This window comes from Elephas maximus, chromosome 3, assembly GCF_024166365.1.
Source record: "Elephas maximus indicus isolate mEleMax1 chromosome 3, mEleMax1 primary haplotype, whole genome shotgun sequence".
Lineage (NCBI taxonomy): Eukaryota > Metazoa > Chordata > Mammalia > Proboscidea > Elephantidae > Elephas > Elephas maximus.
Genome location: NC_064821.1, coordinates 10,325,667 through 10,349,173, shown reverse-complemented (window position 1 = coordinate 10,349,173; position 23,507 = coordinate 10,325,667). Strand labels below are relative to the sequence as shown.

The following is a 23,507-nucleotide window of genomic DNA, read 5'->3' as shown; positions in this document are numbered from 1 at the left end:
TAAGAAAGTCATATAAACAACCATCACTAATTAAGCACATACTATAAGCCAAGTGGTGTGTTGCCCAAATAGTTTGTATTCTGGCGTGGCTGCGTTGGCAAAGGTAGTTTAGCTTATTCTGGAAAGGGACCTGACTATGTGAATCTGGTACAAGTAACAGTTAAGAAATCCTTAACCCTCAGTGGGCAGAAAAGCTCTCACATTTATTCTCTATTGCAGAGCTTGCGAACTACAGCCTGTGGGCCAAATTCAGCCCATGGCTAGCTTTTGTAAATAAAGTTTTATTAGCACACAACCACACCCATAATTTACATGTCATCTGTGACTGCTTTCACCCTGCACTGGCAGAGCTGAGTACTTGCAACAGAAACTACAGCACCCACAAAGCCAAAAAGGCCTACACTCCGGCCCTTTTCAGAAAAAGTTTGCCAATTCTTGATCTATCGTACTAGTATACCTGCAGAATTGTTTTGGTGCTCAGGGTTCAAGGTCAAGACAGGGCAACTCTTTGGGCTTTAAGGACAGTACCACATGTGTTGTTTTAGCACATGTACACCTACTTCATAACACAAATCCCACTGCCAAAATATTAACTTCTTCAACTAACTGTTGTACACAAATGTTTTCAAACTTCTTTGTCATTGTTAGGTGCCATTGAGTCAGTTCCGACTCATAGTGACACTGTGTACAACAGATTGAAACACGGCCTGGTCCTGGGCCACGCTCACAATCATTGTTATGCTTAAGCTCGTCCGTACAGCCACTGTGTCACTCCATCTCACTGAGGGTCTTCCTCTTTTTCACTGACCTTCCACTTTACCAAGCATGATGTCCTTCTCCAGGGACTAATCCCTCCTAAAAAAATGTCCAAAGTACGTGAGATGTAGCCTTGCCATCCTTGCTTCTAAGGATTATTCTGATTATACTACTTCCAAGACAGATTTATTCGTTCGTTTGGCAGTCACTGGTGTATTCAATATTCTTCTCCAACACCACAATTCAAAGGTGTCAATTCTTCTTCGGTCTTCCTCATTCATCGTCCAGATTTCACATGCATAAGGGGTGATTGAAAACACCGTAGCCTGAGTCAGGCCCACCTTCGTCTTCAAGGTGACATCGTTGTTTTCAACACTTTAAAATGGTTTTTGCAGCGGATTTGCCCAATGCAATGCGTCTTTTGATTTTTTGACTGCTGCTTCCATGGGCGTTGATTGTGGATCCAAGTAAAATGATATCCTTGACAACTTCAATCTTTTCTCCACTTATCATGATGTAGCTTATTGGTCCAGTTGTGAGGATTTTTGTTTTCTTTATGTTGTGGTGTAATCCATACTGAAGGCTGTGGTCTTTGGTCTTCATTAGTAAGTGCTTCAAGTCCTCTTCACTTTCAGGAAGCAAGGTTGTGTCATCTGCATAACGCAGGTTCCTAATGAGTCTGCCTCCAATCCTGATGCCCTGTTCTTCTTCATATAGTCCATCTTCTTGGATTATTTGCTCACTGACAGATTGAATAGGTATGGTGAAAGGATACAACCCTGGTGCACACCTTTCCTGACTTTAAACCATGCAGTATCCCCTCACTCTCTTCCAATGACTGCCTCTTGATCTATGTAAAGGGTCCTCAGGAGCACAATTAATTGTCCTGGAATCCCCATTCTTCACAATGTTATCCATAATTTCTTATAATCCATTCAGTCGCATGCCTTTTCATAGTCAATAAAACACAGGTAAACATCCTTCTGGTGTTCTCTGCTTTCAGCCAGGATTCATCGGACGTCAGTGATGATATCCCTGGTTCCGTGTCCTCTTCTGAATCCGGCTTGAATTTCTGGCAGTTCCCTGTTGATATACTCCTGCAGCCGTTTTTGAATGATCTTCAGCAAAATTTTACTTGTATGTGATATTAATGATAAAAAACCCAAAACCCACAGCCGTTGAGTTGATTCCAACTCACGGCAACCCTATAGAACAGAGTAGAACTGCTCCATAGAGTTTCCAAGGAGTGCCTGGTGGATTTGAACTGCTGAACTCTTGGTTAGCAGCCACAGCACTTAACCACTATGCCACCAGGGCTTCCTATTAATGATAAAAAAATTTTTTTTTTTTTATTGTTCGATAATTTCCACATTCGGTGGAATCACCTTTCTTTGGAACAGGCATAAATATAGATCTCTTTCAGTCAGTTGGCCAGGTGGTTGTCTTCCAAATTTCTTGGCACCGATGAATGAGTACTTCCAGTGTTGCATCTGTTTGTTGAAACATCTCAACTGGTATTCCATCAATTCCTGGAGCCTTGTTTTTTGCCAACGCCTTCAGTGCAGCTCGGACTTCTTCCATTAGTACCATCAGTTCCTGCTCACATGGTACCTCCTGAAATGCTTGAATGTCGACTAATTCTTTTTGGTACAGTGACTCTGTGTATTTTTTCCATCATCTTTTGATGCTTTCTGAGGTGTTTAATATTTTCCCCTAGAATCCTTCAATATTGCAATTCAAGGCTTGATTTTTTTCTTCAGGTGTTTCAGGTTAGAAATGCAGAGCATGTTCTTCCCTTTTGGTTTTCCATCTCCACGTCTTTGAATGCATCATTATAATACTTTGCTTTGTCTTCTGGAGCCACCCTTTGAAATCTTCTGTTTGTTCAACCCTTTTACTTCATCATTTCTTCCTTTTGCTTTAGCTACGTGGCATTGAAGAGCAAGTGTTAGAGTCTCTTCTGACACACATTTTGGTCTTTTCTTTTTTTCCTCTCTTTTTAATGATCTCTTGCTTTCTTCATGTATGATGATCTTAATGTCATTCCACAACTTGTCTGGTCTTTGGACATTAGTGTGCAACGTGTCAAAGCTATCCTTGAGATGCTCTCTAAATTAAGGTCGTACTGTGCTTTCTTCAACCTGTTCTAATTTTCTTCAGTTTGAACTTGAACTTGCATATGAGTAATTGAACATCTGTTTTGTAGCCAGCCTCTGGCCTTGTTCTGACTGATAATACTGAGCTTTTCCATGGTCTCTTCCCATAGATGTAGTTGATTCGATTCCTGTGTATTCCATCTGGCAAGGTCCAGGTGCATAGTCACCATTTATGTTGATGAAAAAAAGTATTTGCATGAAGAAGTTATTGGTCTTGCAAAAGTCTATCATGCTATCTCTGGCATCATTACTACCACCAACGCTATATTTTCCAACTACCGATCCTTCTTCTTTGTTTCCAGCTTTCGCATTCCAATTACCAGTAATTATCAATGCATCCTGATTGCATGTTTGACCAATTTCAGACTGCAGAAGTAGGTAAAAATCTTTAATTTCTTCATCTTTGGCCTTAGTGGTTGGTGTGTAAATTTGAATAATAGTTGTATTAACTGGTCTTCCTTGTAGGCCTATCTATCTTATCCTATCACTGACAGCGTTGTACTTCAGGATGGATGTTGAGATGCTCTTTTTAAGGATGAATGTAACACCATTCCCTTCAAGTTGTCTGTCCCAGCACAGCAGACCATATGATTTTGCCATTCAAAATGGCCAAAACCAGTCCATTTCAGCTCGCTAATGCCTAGGATATGGATGTTAATGTGTTCCATTTCATTTTTGACAATTTTCAATTTTCCTAGGTTCATGCTTCGTACGTTCCACGTTATTAATAGATGTTTGCAGGTATTTCTTCCCATTTTGAGTCATGCCACATCAGCAAATGAAGGTCCGCAAAGCTTGACTCCATCCATGTCATTAAGGTTGATTCTACTTTGAGGAGGCAGCTCTTCCCCAGTCATCTTTTGAATGCCTTCCAATCTGAGGGGCTCATATTCAGGTGCTATATCGAACAACATTCAGCTGCTGTTTTATAAGTTTTTCTCTGCTAAATCTTTTCAGAAGTAGATCACCAGGCTTTCCTTCTTCATCTGTCTTAGTCTGGAAGCTCTGCTAAACCCATCCACCATCGATGACCCTGCTGGTATTTGAAATACTGGTGGCATAGCTTCCAGGATCACAGCAACATGCAAGCCACCACAATACCATAACCTGGAAGTTGGGTGGTGGTAGAACTTCTTTAGAGAGGCAGTAAAACATGGCTATTAAGAGCATCAACTTGGGAATGCCTACTTCCTCTCTTTTCAGCTGTGATCTTGGGGAAGTTTATAAAACAGACTTAGCCCTGTGCCAATTTCCTAGGACCACGGGATTGTGACATGAAATACTGCATACGTACAGCACTGTCCCTGGTACACTGGAGTTTTTCCGTAGTTGTTACTATTACTATTATTGTTTACATTTTGGAGGACAACCTCAATTTTTTCAATCCACTCTTTCGGAATCATACAGATAATATAGTTCATAGGTTCTTAATGGGGGGACAAAGATTTGCTTTAACTGTCACCGAATTTCCAGAAGTTGTATTCAAAATTCTGTATATATGTATATTTAGCTACTAATCTAAAGATTGGCTGTTTGGACCTGTCTAGCTGTGCCTTGGAAGAAAGGCCTGGTGATGGGTTTCCATAAAGATAGCTATTGTTGTTGGGTGCCAGGGAATAGAGTCTGACTCATAGCAACCTATGTGAAGGAATAGAACCGGTCCATAGTATTTTCTAGGCTGTAATCTTCATGGGAGCAGATCTGCAGATCTTCCTCCCACAGAGCAACTGGGTGGGTTCGAACTCCCAGCCTTTCATTTCATAGCCAAGTGCTTAACCATTGCGCCACCAGGGCTTTTTCTGTAAAGATTATAGTTGAGAAAATCCGATGGAGCAGTTCTACTCTATAATACATGGGGTCGCTATGAGTTAGACCAACTTGACGGTGATGGGTTTGGTTTTGGTTTCTTGCCAAAGACACCACTCCCACCATGAATGCATGCATCATGCTTACTGAGGATTTGTTCGATAATTTTTGTGTCCAGTGCCTGCAGACACAGCCACGATCACAGCTGGGATCCCATAGCCAAAAGGGTACATGAACCTCTTCTTCAATCTGCCTGCACTGGCGTAGTTGGCCACCTTGAGGTTCCTGACAGTGAGGAAAAGGTGCAGGCCTTCCAGAAGCATCCAGGTGAAGGAGGCCAGGTAGAGGTAGTGCAGGGCCCCAGCGATGATAGAGCACAGCACCTGGAGGGGGGGAGAGTTAAGCGTGTGGGTCAGATACTAAGCACTCAGTTGTTAATGAAAGGTCGGCGATTCAACCCAGGAGAAAGATGTGGCACTCTGCTTCCATAAAGATCACAGCATTGGAAACCCTATGGGGAAGTTCTACTCTGTCCTATAGCATTGCTATGAGTTGGAAATGACTCAGTGGCAGTGGGTAGTCTCAGCATTCATCCCTTCCTGGCCACTGACCTGGAATTGGTAGTCCCCTGCGGGTGAGTATGCTGAGCTCCTAACCAAAGGTTGGAGGTTCGAGTCCACCTAGAGGCACCTTGGAAGAATGGTCTGATGATCTACTTCCAAAAATGTAGCCATTGAAAACCTTATGGAGCTCAGTTCTATTCTGACACATGTGGGGTCAACACGAGTCAAGTCAACTCAACCTGACTTGACTGCATCTGGTTTTACTGGTGGGCCTGGAATTTCAATTGCCAACACCTGTGATGTTTTTTCCAGCGGACAAAAATTCTGGAGGACTCTGATGGCCTCTGAAGTGTTCTCACCTCATGCATAGAGTAGACCAGAAGTACCAAGGAATGAATATCCTGGGAGCAGACCTCAAATCCATGATGGACAGGAGTTGGTAGATAAACACCTACCAACCATGAGTCCATGGTTAAGCACTCAATTACTAACCGAAAGGCTGGTGTTTCAAACCCACCCTGAGGCCTTTTGGAAGAAAGGCCTAGCAATCTGCTTCCAAAAGGTCACAGCCATGAAAACCCTATGGTGCAGTTCTACTCTGTACCCATGGGGTTGCCATGAGATGGCAACCGGTTTGGGTTTTTGGGCTTGGTCTGCGTGGGAGAACTCTGGGCCACATGTTCTTAGGCTGTCTCCCAGAGCTCCTCAGTGGAATGGAGCTCCGGTTGTCCACCGTGGAAAGTTTCTTGAAGATGCACCCCTTTACTGGCTGTCTTCCTGTCTCTATCGCGTTCCCCCTCCCATGTCAGTGTGTCCCAGGATCAGTCCCAAATAAACTAACTGCTCTCAGATCCTTGTCTCTAGGTCTGTCTCTAGAAAAATATATTAATGAGTATCCTCTGGACACCCCTATAGTTCAGCAATGAAGTCACTCCTAAGGTTCACTCTTCAGTCAAAGATTAGACAGGCCCATAAAACAAAATAAGACTACATAGACACACCAGCCCAGGGCTAAGGATGAGAAGTCAGGAGGAGACACAAAGCTGGTAATGCAGATCCCAAGGTCAAAAAGGGGACAGTGTTGACATGTTGTGGATTTGGCAACCAATGACAAAAAATAATATGTGTATTAATTGTTTAATGAGAAACTAGTTTGCTCTGTAAACCTTCATCTAAAGTACAATAAAAAGTAGTAATGAGTACATGGACAGCTGTCTCAGTACAAACAACATATTTAACGGAGTCCTTGGGTGATGCAGACTGTTAAGTGCTCAGCTGCTAACTGAAAGGTTGGCTGTTCAGTTCCACCCAGGGGCACCTTGGAAGAAAATCCTGGTGATCTACTGCCGAAAAACCGGCCATTGAAAACCCTGTGGAGCACAGTTCTACCCTGAAACTCATGGGGTCACCATGAGTTTGGGTCAACTCTATGACAACTGGTAGTCAAGGCCAAAAAGTATTTTAATAGGCAAACAAAAGTAGAAACATCCCAAAATGTCCAAAAAAAAGTAGGAACATCCCAAAATGTCCATCATCAGGTGAGCGGAGAAACAAAATGTGGTCCATCCACACAATGGAATACTACTCAGCCATAAAGCCAAAATGCAGTCCCGACACATGCTATGACATGGCTGAACCTTGAAATCCTGCTGAATGAAAAGCATCTGTCACAAAAGAGCAAATATTGTAGGATCTCACTTATATGAAATATCTAGACTAGGCAAAGGTAGAGAGACCATAGCTCGTTAGGGGTTTCCAGGGGCAGGTGGGAAGGTGGGAGAGGAAAGGAGGACTCAACGCTTAAGAGACACGGAGCTTCCAATAAGGGTGAGGGTGTAACCTGGGGACGGGCAGTGGGGATGGTCGGACAACATGAGCAACATAATCGATGTCGATGGACTGAATGCACGAAGATTGCTGAAATGTCAAATGTTTTCTTATGTATATTTATGCAATTAAAAGAATGATTGGGGAGAAGAGTATTTTAAAGACAACTTTGTATCACTTTCTATGGATGAAAACAGTGGGATCACATACCATAAAGACAATAGCCATACAAATAAATACTTGGAAATTACATTTTAAAATGTCTGTCTGCTTTTCACTTAGAAACACCTCAAGTATCAAAATTTTGGAAACACTTTTCTAATGCATCTACATCATATTAAAATATATATTTATATAAACCCTGGTGGCGTAGTGCCTAAGAGCTATGGCTGCTAACCAAGAGGTCAGCAGTTCGAATGCGGCAGGCGCTCCTTGGGAACTCTATGGGGTTTCCTACTCTGTCCTATAGGGTCGCTAAGCGTCGGAATCAACTCGAAGGCGGTGGGTTTTTTTGGGGGGGGTATATATATGTAGTTGTTGTTGCTATTAGATGCCATCCAGTCTGTTCCAAATAATATGGAATCTAAGTAGAATACAAGGAAACACTGCACCATCCTCACAATCATTGCTATATTTGAGCCCATTGTTGTAGCTGCTGTGCCAATCCATCTCACTGAGGGTCTTCCTCTTTTTGAAGACCCTCTACTTTATCAAGCATGATGTCTTTCTCCAGGGTCTGGTCTCCTCTCATAACATGTCCAAAATACAATAGACGAAAGCTCACCATCCCTATTTCTAAGGAGCATTCTGACTGTATTTCTTCCAACACAGAGCTGTTTGGTTTTCTCGCAGTCCAAGGCATTTTCAGTATTCTTCCCCAACACCGTACTTCAAAGGCATCAATTCTTCTTCAGTCTTCCTTACTCATTGTCCGGCTTTCACATGCGTATCAGGGGATTGGAAACACCATAGCTTGGATCAGCTACACCTTAGTTGTGAAAGCGACATATTTAACACTTTAAAGAGGTCCTTTTGCAGCAGATTTGTCCAATGCAATACATCGTTTGATTTCTTGACTGCTGCTTCCATAGGTGTTGATTGTAGATCCAAGTAAAATGAATTCCTTGACAACCTCAATCTTTTCCCTTATCTCACTTTCTCTAGCCCCAGTCTTCCTCGGTTCCTTGGTGAGCTTCAGGTGGCATCTATCCTCCCCCGGTTGTGCTTACTTTTTCCTGAGTCTATGCTGCTCTCTGTATCACTCAGAAATGGAAAACCCTATGAAGCACAGTTCTACTCTGCACACATAGGGTCGCCATGAGTCAGAAAACTTGATGGCAACTAACAACAACTACACTGACGTGACCTCACTAATATAACAAAGAAAACCTACCCCCAATGGGATTGCATGCACAGGAATACAGGTTATGATTTCAAGACATATTTTAGTGGGACATGATTCAATCCATGACACACCCTGATCTCTCCTGAGCTGCAAACTCTTATTTCCAATGGTCTGTTGGCTGTCTCTACTCAAGTGTCTGATAAGCACCTCCAGTTTAGCAGATTTAAACCCAAGTTCACCATCTCTTCTGTCCCGAACCTGTTCCTCCTTCTCTAGCTTGGTTAATGACATCACCATCCCTCTACCCAGTCTCCCAGGCTAGAAACCTCAGAGTCACGTTTATGTCTGCTTTCTCCCACGCCCACCACTTCCATCTTCACTTGGGCCCCAAGTCCAGCCAATTCCACTTCAACAAATGTTTCTTAAATCAGACCCACTTCCCCTTCCTTGGTTCATATTTTCATTAACTCTTACCATCACTCTTCTCCCTGCTGCTAGCTTCATCTCACTCCAGCTTACCTCCACCTTACCTCTGAAGGCCATATGGTGTTTGTCAAACAAACAATTCTTTTAGGATACACATGGGTTTTCCATGAGTGGGGGATGACTCAGCAGCAACTGGATTTTTATGCTGCCTCTCAGGGAGGAAAATAGTGTTTTCATAACCTTCTGGCTGTGGGATCATAGTCCTTTAGGACTAAAAGGAGATTTGGAGAGCACCTAGCTTTAATTTTCCTGGAAATACTGGAGATCACGATGAAGGTAAAAGCAAACATTTTTGCTGAGTGTCTCAGTTGTCTAGTGCAGCTATAAACCAAAATGCCATGAGTGGAGAGCTTTAAGAAACAGGAATAATCCATTCCAGGCCACGGGCAAAGAGATTAGGAATTACTTCCAAAAATCAGCCAATGAAAACCCTTATGGATAACAACGGTCGCATCTGCAACCAATCATGGGGATGGCTCAGGGCTGGGTGGTGTTTGTTCTGTTGTGCATGGGGTTGTCATGAGTCGGGGGCCAACTGGACAGCAGCTAACGGCCACAAAAACAACAATCCCACATTTCAGAGTGTAGGGTTGTCATTAGCAAGTAGCTGTCCAGCTAGGGACTACATTTCCCAGTCTCCATTGCACTGAGGTGTGAAGACATGTCTGAGTTCTAGCCAGTGGAACGTGAGACGGAAACCCATATAAACCCCTCCCTCATGGGACTCCACCATGCTCTTTTTCCCTTCAATTAGGCCCAAATGGAAAGGACAGCAGGGTGACCTTGGAAGCTCAATATGGAATATGGCAGAGCCTCCATTAGCCTCACGGTGGAGGATAGACACCCTGCAAACCTCTTGCCCACCCACTGATACCTAAGTGAAAAATTAACTACTATTGCGCTAAGGGGAGTTCCTGAGTGGCACAATGATTGAGCACTCAGCTACTAACCAAAAAGTTAGTGGTTCAAATCCATCCAGAGTGCCTCAGAAGAAAGCCCTGGTAATCTATTTCTGTCAGGTCACAGTCATGGACAGCCCTATGGAACACGTTTGTGTCCTGAAACACATTGGGTCGCCGTTTGTCGCAATCAACTCCACAGCAACTGGTTTGGTTTACTGCGCTAAGCCACTGACATTTTGGGGTTTATATGTTATAGCAGCTAACGTCACCCTTTCTAATGCCATCAGTCTGACTCCCAGTCACTTTGCTAAGAGGCTTTAGAACGTGTGGGGCTTCTTCAAAGTTGAACAGGAGCAGAGCTGAAATGGGGACCCTTGCTCTTCCTCCTACAGCCTTACTGCTGATTCTCGCCTCTCTCCCCCATCTTTTCTCGGGACAACATGGTGAGATTTTATTACGACAATGAGGCAATTTGGTTGAAAAACCTACCTCAGACTCAGTTTTATCAAGCCCCACGAGGAAGAGCAGGTGGGCTAGGAAGAGGCAGAGCGAGAGCTGCAGGTGGAGTGAGGTGCTGGTGTTCTGGATGGGACGGCACAGGAGGAAGGTGAGGGCCGCCAGGAGGAGGCACAGCAGAGAGAGGCTCAGCCCCACATAGGTAATCACAGTCAGCGCCGGATCTGCCTGTGAACCACAACAGGAGGAATACGTTCCATTTCTTATCCCAGTAGTTATGGCTCTGATGGCAAGTCAGATGGGGTTCCCAGCTCAAGGGTCTCTCATGCAAGTCACTTAGCCTTGGTTTTCCCATCTTCAAAATGAAGGCAATAATGGCGGCACAATGGTTAAGTGTTCAGTTACTAACCATATAGGTTGGTGGTTTGACCCACCTAGTGGCTCTATGAGACAAAGACCTGGCCATCTCCTCCGGTAAAGATTACAGCCTAGAAAGCCCTACGAGGCAGCTCTACTCTGTCACATTAGGTCTCTATGAGTCAAAATTGACTTGCCGCACCTAACAACAGCAAACACGTAAGGCTGTTGAAAAACTGAAATCACTAGACCAGAACACCCAATAGAAACATGTGAGCCACGGATGTAAATTAAAATTTCAAATAGCCACGTTAACAAATAATGCAAAAAAAACAACAGGTGAAATTAAGGTCATAATATATTTTATTTAACCTAACGTGTTCAAAATATCACCAGTTCAAGAGCTGTACACCAATGTTCACTGCAGCACTGTTTACAATAGGCAAAAGGTGGAAACAACTGAAATGTCCATTAACAGATGAATGGATAAACACAATGTGGTCCATCCATACAATGGAATATCACTGAGGCCCAAAGAGAAATGAAGTCCTGATGCATGCCACAACATGAGTGCACCTCGAAAGCATTATGTGGAGTGAGATAAGTCAGTTGAAAAGGACAAATACTGTATGACCTCACTTATATGAAATGGGCTAATATATAGAAACAAAAGATCATTGGTGGTTACCATGGGTGGAAACAAGGGGGGAAAAGGTAGTTTTTGCTTAGAGGGCACTGCGCTTCCATTAATGGTGGTGGAATCATTTGGAAAAGAATACTGATAATGGCTTCACAACATGAAGAAAGTAATCAATGTCACTGAATTTTACATGTAGAAATTGTTGACCTGGCGAATGTTTTGGTGTGTATGTTTTCACTACAATAAAAATATTATCAATTCAATGTGTACTCAGTGTAAAGCAATTATTAATGAGATAATTTATATTCTCTTTTTTCATTTTAAGTCTTTGAATCCTGATACCTATTTGAAACTTATAGCATATCTCAATTCAGGTGCTATGTTTTCAGTGGAGAATATGAAATGTGGTCCTACCAAATCAATAAAGTTGTGTTTAACGCGTAAGTATTTTATGCTGCTTCAGTCTTTTAATTTAAATCCATTGAAATTAAATAAAAGTAGGAATTCAATTCTCCAGTGCCACTTGGCACATTTCAAATGCTCAGTAGCCACGTGAGGGTGGTGGTCCTATTGAACTGAACGGCACTCAAATGTAATCTCCATGTAGGCTGGTATTTTTATCTGTCTTAGTCTCTGCTGTATTCCCAATGCCTAGAAGAGTGCCTGGTATGTAGTAGGCACTCCATAAATATTTGTTAAATGAATAAAATGAGGCCATGCATATAAAGCATTCAACACGATGGTTGTCATATAGCAAATACCCAGTAAATAGGAGCTAAAAAGAAATAGAGGAAGAAGTTAAGTAAATTTCTTGAAACCTGAGTTGCCTTAGACCTGATTGGGACTTGGGAAGTTCAGGAGCTATTCTTTGTCATTGGTGACAGCCAGTTACCTTCCTTTTGGTCTGATCAGGGAGGTTTAGCTGTGATTCTCTCTTGCAGAATAGCAGATATTTTCTATTCCAGAACCCCTTGAACCTGACCATTGAAGGGCTTGCCAACTCAACTTCCCAGTACAGGAGGTGCATTCTCTGTTACTTTGAGCTCACTCTGCCCATGTCCAAGAAAATGGCAGAGAATTAGTGCCCCCTAGATGCAGTTCTCAACAATTGACTGAAAAGAGACGGTGTATAAATACCCCAGTTCCCTCACTCCTCAGTTAGGATAACTCTGAGGTGTGTGGCCTACACTGTCTCCCAGAGCTTCCCAGAGGGAATTAAGCTCCAGTTACCCACAGAGATGACTGATTTGATAATGTTCTCTGTATTGTTCTCTATCCTTCTCCTGTTTCACTTGCTCAGCCCCCTACTGCTGTTTCCTGGAATCACCTTCCAAGGAAGCTACTTTTTCTGAGTCCTTATCTTAGAATCTTTTTCTAAGATGTGGAGAGGATGACTTAGCTCACTGCACACAGTCACATTCAAAGGAGAGGACCATGAATCCTGGTACCTTGGGCGTAAGAGCCATGAGGACAGCAAAGCTGGACAGATGGAAGCACTGGCATGTGGTGTGAGAGTCGTTGCTTCCAATATGAGAGTAGCCCTCTGTCGACCAGCTGCCCCCCTCCTTCGATCCTTCCCAGTAGACACAGAAATGTTTTGTTCTCACACGAACAGGCTGGAAAAACAATAGCATAGAAGTGATTGTCTCTGGTTTTCTTACTTCCATTTTATAGGTTAATCACAGGTGTACTGGGTTGGGCCCTGGATTAGGAAAATCCCACTATCTTGAGTACTTGTGGGGAAGAGTTTCACACCACCACCTGTGCTATGGAGTTTAGTCTTCCTTAATTGTGCCCTTCTCTGCTCATCTCAGTGCCCTGGGGATTGACCTATGAACTGCTTCACCCAGGCTCTTTGTTGGCTGGATGGATTCCAGTGGGTTCTAGCAATGAGAGACCCTGATAGGAGATCTCTGGGCAAGAGAAGAGAGATGGAAGGTATTTCTTCCAGGTTATTTCCATGTCCCCACCCCCCATCTCTCTCTTTATCATACACTGATGGCTTGTGCGTTGCTATGATGTAGAAGGTATTCCACCTGCATTTCAAATACCCATGGTAGACAGGTTTCAGCAGAGCTTCCAGACTAAGACAAGCTAAGAAGAACGGTCTGGAAATCCACTTCTGAAAATTATTGTTCTTAGTTAGTTGCCATTGAGGTGACCCCACGAATAACAGCAGAAAACATTGCTTGGTGGTGTGCCATCTGAACGATTTTTGCAATGTTTGAGCTCTTTTCTGTGGGCATTGTGTCAATCCATCGCATTGAGGGTTTCCCTTAGACAACGAAAACTCTGTGGATCAGAAAATATTTTTGGAGACTTTGACTCAATTACTTTGAACACATCATCAGGAAAGACCATTCACTATAAAAGGACATAGTGTTTGGTAAAGTGGAGGGTCAGCAAAGATGAGAGAATCCCTCAGTGAGATGGATGAACACAGTGGCCACAACAATGGGCTCAAACATACTAATAATCATGAAGGTGGAGCAAGACTGGGCAACATTTTGTTCTGTTATACATAAGGTCACCGAGAGTAGGAGCTGACTCGACAGCAACTAACAACATTTCCATCTGCAGTTGGACAATCCCTCCTCCATTCCTCCACTTTTCACTGGACTCAATAATTCTAGTCCCTCTGTTACCCATTTAGGCTTAATGTAATCATGATGCCCCACTGTGGCAATCTCTGAGTGCCTCAACATCCCTTGTCAGTTCTCTTGACTCTAAACCATCAGAGTTAGATTCAGTTACCTACCAGAACCCTGAGAACACACCAACATCCCTTTAAAGTGCCCTGGATGGAGTCCTTGGGTGGTGCAAACAGTTAAAGTGCTCAAATGCTAACTGAAAGGTTGGAGGTTCAAGTCTACCCATAGGCAACTGGGAAGAAAAGTCTGATGATCTACTTCCCCAAAATCATTCACTGACAGCTCCCTATGGAGCACAGTTCTACACTGACACCCACGGGGTGGCCATGACTCAGAATTGGCTCAATGGCAACTTGTGCTGGTCTTCTTGGGTAGAACCAGTCCTTGGTTTTGCTCACCTGAGTATGTTTAAAGGTCAGGAGGACAGGTTTGGACAGGGCAATTTTTTCCTTCGAGCCAATGGTGCCACTCATGACATGAGAGTTCAGTTTCACTTCCTGTAGTCCTCTTCTGTCACTAAAAAAGGATTCATTGAGAATACCCCCAAGAGCATGATAGGTGATCAATGCAACAGCACTGTGATCTGTGACCATAGAAGAGAAATTTTTTAGGGTTTCCGGTTTGGGGAGTGTCTTACCTGAGGGTCATGACAGTGAGCAAAGCCAGCAACTACTCAGCCATCATGGAGCAAAACCTGCTCTTCCTGTTCATTATCATCAAGACCTTGGGTGATAGACACCACTGAGTGTGGCTCAATTAGCAGCTGCCCACCCATTATCAAACTGAACCTGCCCCTTCCTCTCCATTGTCCTCAAGACCCTGAGTGCTGCATGTTGCTCAGTTCCTGCCTTGAGATAGTCAAAACCACTTTACTAGCCTAAAAATTATCCAAAGTAATCTAAGCCTCATTAAGGCCTAACTGAATGTTAAGATCTCCACCCAGGGCACGACTTATCTGCCATTTTATGTACATACTAAGGGGGGAATAAATGCCATTTTCTTAGTGCACTTATGTGCCATGATAACTTATGTAGTCCATGATGTTTGTATGTAGTTCCTTGTAAAGGACGGTATAAGAGGATCTGCCTGTCTTTGTTCGGAAAGCTTGATTTGAGATATACACCTCCTTACTCCTTGCCTGCGGCCTTGCAGTAAAAGCTCTTCCTCCCTCCTCACCTTGGTGTGTTTTTATTAATGAGAAGCTGCACCAGGCCAGTCCAAGTTCCAGTAACAATGAGGCAAACCTAACATAGAGTTCAAATTGCCTTTCAAAATCCCTTAAATGGCCCATGTAATATCCTGCATGTGGTTTTGGGTGCAGTGTTTGCATTATGTAATACATATATCCCCCATGTGTCTGTCAGTTTGTCGTACTGTGGGGGCTTGTGTGTTGCTGTGATGCTGGAAGCTATGCCACCGGTATTCAGATACCAGCAGGGTCACCCATGGAGGACAGGTTTCAGCTGAGCTTCCAGACTAAGACAGACTAGGAAGAAGGACCCGGCAGTCTACTTCTGAAAAGGATTAGCCAGTGAAAACCTTATGAATATCAGCAGAACATTGGCTGACATTGTGCTGGAAGATGAGCTCCCCAGGTTGGAAGGCACTCAAAAGATGACTGGGGAAGAGCTGCCGCCTCAAAGTAGAGTCGACCTTCATGATGTGGATGGAGTAAAACTTTCGGGACCTTCATTTGCTGATGTGGCATGACTCAAAATGAGAAGAAACAGCTGCAAAGATCCATTAATAATCAGAACCTGGAATGTACAAAGTATGAATCTAGGAAAACTGGAAATTGTCAAAAATGAAATGGAACACATAAACATCAATATCCTAGGCGTTAGTGAGCTGAAATGGACTGGTATTGGTCATTTTGAATCAGACAATCATATACTCTACTATGCTGGGAATGACAACTCAAAGAGGAATGGTGTTGCATTCATCGTCAAAAAAAATGTTTCAAGATCTATCCTGAAGAACAACGCTGTCAGTGATAGGATAAAATCCATAAGCCTACAAGGAAGACCAGTTAATACGACTATTATTCAAATTTATGCACCAACCTCTAGGGCCAAAGGTGAAGAAATAGATTTTTATCAGCTGCTGCAGTCTGAAATTAATTGAACATGCAATCAAGACGCATTGATAATTACTGGCGATTGGAATATGATAGTTTGAAACAAAGAAGAAGGACCAGTAGTTGGAAAATATGGCCTTGGTAATAGGAACAATGCCGGAGATGGAATGATATAATTTTGCAAGACCAACGACTTCCTCATTGCAAATACCTTCTTTCACCAACATAAACGGCAACTATACACTTGGACCTCCCCAGACGGAACACACAGAAATCAAATTGACTACATCTGTCCTATATAGGGTCACTATGAGTTGGAATTGACTCGACAGGACTGGGTTTGGGGTGGAAAGAGATGATGGAAAAGCTCAATATCATCAGTCAGGACAAGGCCAGGGGCTGACTGTGGAACAGACCATCAATCGCTCATATGCAAGTTCAAACTGAAACTGAAGAAAATCAGAGCAAGTCCATGAGAGCCAAAATATGACCTTGAGTATATCCCACCTGAATTTAGAGACCATCTGAAAAATAGATTTGATGCATTGAACACTAGTGACCGAAGACCAGATGAGTTGTGGAATGACATCAAGGACATCATCCATGAAGAAAGCAAAAGGTCACTGAAAAGACATGAAAGAAAGAAAAGATCAAGATGGATGTCAGAGGAGACTCTGAAACTTGCTCTTGAGCGTCAAGCAGCTAAAGCAAAAGGAAGAATTGATGAAGTAAAAGAACTGAACAGAAGATTTCAAAGGGCGCCTCAAGAAGACAAAGTAAAGTATTATAATGACATGTACAAAGAGCTGGAGATGGAAAACCAAAAGGGAAGAACACGCTATGCGTTTCTCAAGCTGAAAGAACTGAAGAAAAAATTCAAGCCTCGAGTTGCAATACTGAAGGATTCCATGGGGAAAATATTAGACGACACAGGAAGCATCAAAAGAAGATGAAAGGAATACACAGAGTCATTATACCAAAAAGAATTAGTCGATGTTCAACTGTTTCAAGAGGTGGCATATGATCAGGAACCGATGGTACTGAAGGAAGAAGTCCAAGCTGCTCTGAAGGCATTGGTGAAAAACAAGGCTCCAGGAATTGATGGAATAGCAATCGAGATGTTTCAACAAACAGATGCAGCGCTGGAGGTGCTCACTCGTCTATGCCAAGAAATATGGAAGACAGCTTCCTGGCCAACTGACTGGAAGAGATCTATATTTATGCCTATTCCCAAAAAAGGTGATCCAACTGAATGTGGAAATTATAGAAGAATATCATTAATATCATATGCAAGCAAAATTTTGCTGAAGATCATTCAAAAACGGCTACAGCAGTATATCGACAGGGAACTGAAAGAAATTCAGGCTGGTTTCAGAAGAGGACGTGGAACCAGGGATATCATTGCTGATGTCAGATGGATCCTGGCTGAAAGCAGAGAATACCAGAAGGATGTTTACCTGTGTTTTATTGACTATGCAAAGATATTTGGCTGTGTGGATCATAATAAATTATGGATAAGATTGAGAAGAATGGGAATTCCAGAACACTTAATTGTGCTCATGAGGAACCTTTACAGAGATCAAAAGGCAGTTGTTCGGACAGATCAAGGGGATACTGATTGGTTTAAAGTCATGAAAGGTGTTTGTCAGAGTTGTATTCTTTCACCATACCTATTTAATCTGTATGCTGAGCAAATAATTTGAGAAGCTGGACTATATGAAGAAGAACGGGGCATTAGGATTGGAGGAAGACTTATTAACAACCTGCATTATGCAGATGCCACAACCTTGCTTCCTGAAAGTGAAAAGGACTTGAAACACTTAGTAATGAAGTTCAAAGACCACAGCCTTCAGTATGGATTACACCTCGACATAAAGAAAATGAAAATCCTCACAACTGCACCAGTGAGCAACATCATGATAAAGGGAGAAAAGATTGAAGTTGTCAAGGATTTCATTTTACTTGGATCCACAATCAACAGCCATGGAAGCAGCAGTCAAGTAATCAAAAGATGCATTGCATTGGGCAAATGTGCTTCAAAGGACCTCTTCAAAGTTTTGAGGAGCAAAGACGTCACCCTGAAGACTAAGATGCGCCTGACCCAAGCCATGGTATTTTCAATCACATCATATGCATGTGGGAGCTGGACAATGAATAAGGAAGACGGAAGAAGAGTTGACACCTTTGAATTCTGGTGTTTGGGAAGAATATTGAATATACCATGGACTGTCAAAAGAACGAACAAATCTGTCTTGGACGAAGTGAGGCCAGAATGCTCCTTAGAGGCATGGGTGGTGAAACTGTGTCTTATATACTTTGGATATGTTGTCAGGAGGGATCAATCCCTGGAGAAGGACATCATGCTTGGCAGAGTACAGGGTCAGCGGAAAAGAGGAAGACCCTCAACGAGGTGGATTGACACAGTGGCTGCAACAATGAACTCAAGCATAACGATTGTAAGGATGGCTCAGGACCGGGCAGTGTTTCGTTCTGTTGTGCAAAGGGTCGCTATGAGTCGAAACAGACTCGACGGTACCTAACAACAACCACCACAATACATATATGATGCACTACACATTATAAGACGTTTCTATGCAAAACATGTAAATCAAGGTGCTGTGAAAATATCTGTGAATGCTTAAATATCAGAGTCATGAGGCAAAGAGGGGCAGGTGAAACTCAGATGGGATGAGGAAACCACACATTCCCATCTTCCATCTTTAGTTCATGCTGGGGATCTAATTGAGTGGAAAGATATGCAGGGTAGCCCATTCCGCTTAATTTGTTTTTTCTCTCTCTCTCAGTTTCTCTCCCTCTCCCTTTCAGCCCTCCCTTTGGCTTGCTAACCCTCTCTCCCTTTTTCTCTCAGACTTCCTATAACTCTATCCCTGTCTCTATAACCCCCACTTCCTTTCTCTCATCTCCAGCCCTTTGGTGCTCTAACCTTCTTTCCTTCTTTCTCTATGGCCTTTACTTCCTGTCTCTTTCTCTCTCAAGACTGTACAGCTTGAAAATCGAAAAATATTTTACTATCTGGCTCTTTATAGAAAAAGTATATAAGCCAGTAGGATAGAAGAAAACCAAATGACGACAAAACAATTCTCAGAAGACTCAGTTGTAAAGAGAAATGAAGTCCTGATGCGTGCCGCAACATGGAGGAACCTTGAAAACATCATCCTGAGAGAAGTAAGTCCCTCACAGAAAGACAAGTTCTGGAAAATACCACTTACTTGACATAAGCAAATGCATAGAAACCAAAGATTATTAGCTGTTACCAGGGCTGAAAGGGAGGGGAACAGGGGGAGTTCTTACTTAGCTGGCACTAAGCTGCTGTTATTGTTGGTGGAATGATTTGGAAAAGGATATAGAGAGAATGGGTGCACAACTTGAAGTATGTAACTAATGTCACTGAATTGTACATGTAGAAATTGTTGAGATGGCATATGTTTCTTATGTAGATTTTCACCAGAACAAAAAAAAAATTTTTTTTTTTTTAAGATACAAAACATATAGAAAAAGTTTTAAAATAAGCACTCGGGATAAAAAGATAACAATGTTCAGATATCTTCTGAATCTGGAGAAAATTAAAAAAAAAGATATTAATAAGTGATAGCAGCCCTTATTATTATGTAAAAGCCGTAACAGCCTGAAAAGCCTCTAATGCTATAGAGGAGCAGGTAAAAATCATTTGTATTTCTGGAATAAAAACCAGAATTATTATTTCAACAACAACAACAAAAAGAACCTTCTCAAGGGAAAAGGTGTTCAAAGCAATGATCATCTACCCCCGGTGAGTGTTGAGTGGTTGCCTTTTTAAACAGTCGGAGGAAACAGGAAATGTATCAACCTCTCCCTTTTAAAAAAGTGTGTCAAGGGATCCCTGTTTGACCTTGGCATGAGTCCCAAAGCACACACTCCTTATGAGAGTCCAACTTCATCTCTAACATTGCCTGGTCAGCGGCCGAGGCAGCGCTTTCATCTCCATCATATAGAACCTCCCTACTTCGGAAACTTTGAGGGTGTCTGTTCCGGATTGAACGGTGTCCTCCCAGTGCGTGTGTGGGGCCCCGGGAGCACGGTGGTCAAGCATCCAGCTGCTCACTTAAAGATCGGTGTCTCAGACTCAACAGCGGCTCCTTGGAAATCCTGTGGGCCGGTCCGACCCTGTCCTGTAGGGTTGCTTGAATCAGAGTCCATTCAAGGCAGTGGGCTTGGTTTAATATATGTGTAGTAAACGCTAACCCTATACTTGCGGTTTTAATCCCATTTGGGAATAGATTCATTTTGTTATATTACTGAGACAGTAGTGTAGGGTGTGTTTTAGTCAATATCTTTCGAGATATAGAAGAGATTAAACAAGTAAGTGAGGAAGCAGAGATGGGGAAGAGAGATGCCACACCACATGAGATCACATAGGAACCAAGAAACAAAACTCAAAAGAAACAAGGACCTTCCCCCAGAGGCATCAGAGACAGAGAAAGTCTTCCCCTAAAGCTGGCTTCCTGAATTCAGACTTCCAGCCTCCTAAACTGTGAGAAAATTAATTTCCCTTTCTTAAAGCCACCCACTCATGGTATTTCTGGTATTTCTGTTGTAGAATCACTAGATAACTAAGACAATTCCCACCCCTTGTCCCAGTCACCTGGAAATGAGACAGAGTGCCTAGAGTTTGAGGTCAAGAGAATCCACCTTAAACACAGTGCGTCTTGTGGTTTCTGTGAACGCATGGGCACAGTCAATATCCACTGTGTTATTTCCAGCTTCCAAAATTGTTTTCTTGCTTGTCTCATCACACATCTTAGTTTCATAGACTGTAAACATAAAGAAAGTGATCCTGCTTTGCTTGCTTCTCACGCCTAAGACTCGTTGAAGAACTCTCTTTTTTGGAAGACCCAGTTTTTGTAATTTCATCTCGTGTGTGCTCCAAAGTTAAGGTAGGCCGAATGGCACTCTCCTCCCCCAACACACATCTTTGGCTGCTGAGTATGAAGTGGTCAAAATGACCTAGCAACACACACTGGTGACACAACCTAAGAAGGGAAGTGATGGTCATGCTTCCCAGAGCTGGCACTAGAGTGGGCAAGGTAAATCTTTACCACAGGAAACATAAAGGGAAGAAAAAATTTAAGAATGTACTTTGGAGTGCCCAGTAAGGAGAGAATTTAATTTTTTTGAAGCAACCATTTAAAGGTTTTCCAAGGAATAGTCAACTGGGAATAGATCATCTGTATTTCCGGGGGATCTCTTGAGTAAATTCTCAGCCATATAAGCACAAGGACTGACAAAAGATCACCCTCATAAAAGTTTTTGGTACACAGATTTTGTCTCTGGAGAAGTGAGAAAATTTGTCCAGGGGCTATAACAGAGACTATTCATTGGCCCCATATGCATTCACCTCTTCTTTCTTTTGGAATTGTTTGTACTGCCAAGTTGACTGGCTCATAGCGAACCTATACGACAATGTACAACTGTCCCATAGGGTTTCAAAGGAGTGGATGGTAGATTGAAACTGCCAACTTTTTGGTCAGCAGCCTGAGCTCTTAACCAGTTCACCACCAGGGCTCCAAATTTAAGCTAAGCTCAAGTCATTTCCCAGCCTTCTTTGCACCTAGATGGAGCCATGTAATTATTTGCAGGCTAACAGAAGGGTGATCAGAAGTGGTGTGTGCTAAAGAGAATGGGCAGGCCTTCTGCTCCTCCTCTTTCCCCTTCCCAATGGCTGGTTAGGGGATGTGAAACTAGAGTCACCATCTTGAAATACAGACACAAGTTGGACATTGAGGATGGCATGTCTTGGAGGGGCCATGGAACTGTCACATCAGTCATTGACTCCTTATGTTCAAATTGGTAAAAAAAAAATTAATTTCTTTCTTTTTGAGCCGTAGTTATTTTGGCCTTTGATGCGCCACCAGATCCTGTATCCTAATACAGAAACTAAAATCAGGTGGAACATTCATCAACACAGAACATAAAGCAAACCTCAATAAATTCAAAAGCACTGAAATTTTAGAATATGCTTTTACACCACAGCAGAATTAAATAAGAAATCATTAACAACAACAACAAAAAAGGTAACTAGAAAAGCTCCAAATATTTGGTAATTAAATAAAACTCTTCTAAATAACCCATAAAGATTCCTGAAGGCACAGAGGTTAAGTGCTCACTGCAAAGTGAAGACTGGCAGTTGAAACCCACCTAACAGCTCTGTGGGAGAAAGACCTGGGGATTTGCTCCTATAAAGATTACAGCCAAGAAAACCCTATGGGCCAGTTCTCCTCTGTCACATGTGGTCACTATAAGTCAGAACTGACTCAGTGTCATCCAGCAACAACAACAAATAACCCGTGAGACAAAGGATAAACCACAAATAAAAATTTTAAATATTTCAACTGAATGATAATGAAATCCCAACAGAAGAAAATATGCAGAATGCAGCCAAAGCAGTGCTCAGAGGGAAAGGTATAGTTCTAATTTATACCTTAATTTATATCTCGAATGCACATGCTACAAAAAGGGAAACGTTTTGAAATCAAGGATCTACTGTACTAAGAAGCTAGAAAACAAAAAGCAAATTACAACTGAAGAAAGTAGAAGAAAGGAAATAATAAAGATGAGAGCAGAAATCAATGTAAAATGAAAGCTAAGGATAGAAAAAAAAAATCAACAAAACCAAAAGATGGTTCTCTGAAATGCTAGACAGATACCAGGGCTAAGGAGATTCCTAAAAAGGAAGAGAACTAGATTTATCTCAACATTCCATTTTGCGGTTTAAAATTGTTAGAACCACTTGGGTGGATGAGGATGGTCCTCACTCAGGTTTCCTGGAATGAAGGGACCCCAGGGACCCCAGTGGAGGAAACGGGAAGGGCCAGTTATGTGCACCAGGTTTAGATTGTCTAGTAGCATATGTAACTGAGCCTACGGGATCTTTCTGATCCAGCCACAGGAGCATGGCGGGTATGTTCCTAAGTACTTTCCACCATACCAAGGGAATGTGGAAAGAGGAAGATAACTGGTTTATTCCCTTGGGTTTGTATTTTTAAAGTAGAGCCCTACTTGTGTAGAATGTCCATGTGGAAAATCTTTAATGCTTCGATCTAAAAGATTTCTTCATTCCTAGAACTCGACTATACCAGGAACCGTATCCCTTCATGAGGGCCATTTAAGGAGTTTCTTACCTATATCAAGCACAGGATCCTCATACTTTCCTGGAGAAATGAAAGTCTGATTCCATATACTTAATTCCACCTTTTGAATTAGTTGGGTAGCCACTTTTGCAATGTCCTTTTTGGTCCCATTTTTCCATGTATTTTTCTTTAAAAGAAATAAAGCTAATTAGATAGAACCTTACTGAAACTTAAGAAAGTGAGAACATGGGTAAGTGTGGTTGGGCGTTCCCATCAGGTATTGCTATGGATCACAAGGATTCCGTCTTATTGTGCATGGGTTCACCATGAGACGGTGGTAGACTAGATGGCAGCTAAT

The 23,507-nt window shown here is 42.4% G+C and overlaps 2 protein-coding genes across 2 annotated transcripts in view; both read right to left on the bottom strand.

The window, feature by feature from the left end:
* Positions 1–23,507, bottom strand: part of ADGRE1 (adhesion G protein-coupled receptor E1) — a 216,419-nt gene that overhangs the window by 104,635 nt on the left and 88,277 nt on the right. The window lies entirely within an intron of this gene.
* Positions 1–23,507, bottom strand: part of LOC126073122 (adhesion G protein-coupled receptor E4-like) — a 58,505-nt gene that overhangs the window by 24,955 nt on the left and 10,043 nt on the right. Inside the window, exons 2-7 of the mRNA XM_049879377.1 lie at positions 23,201–23,353; positions 20,726–20,833; positions 14,344–14,528; positions 12,743–12,910; positions 10,331–10,525; positions 4,866–5,101 (exon numbers count right to left, since the gene is read on the bottom strand). Of these exons, the coding sequence (XP_049735334.1) occupies positions 4,866–5,101; positions 10,331–10,525; positions 12,743–12,910; positions 14,344–14,528; positions 20,726–20,833; positions 23,201–23,353 (1,045 nt within the window). The remainder of the gene's footprint in view (positions 1–4,865; positions 5,102–10,330; positions 10,526–12,742; positions 12,911–14,343; positions 14,529–20,725; positions 20,834–23,200; positions 23,354–23,507) is intronic.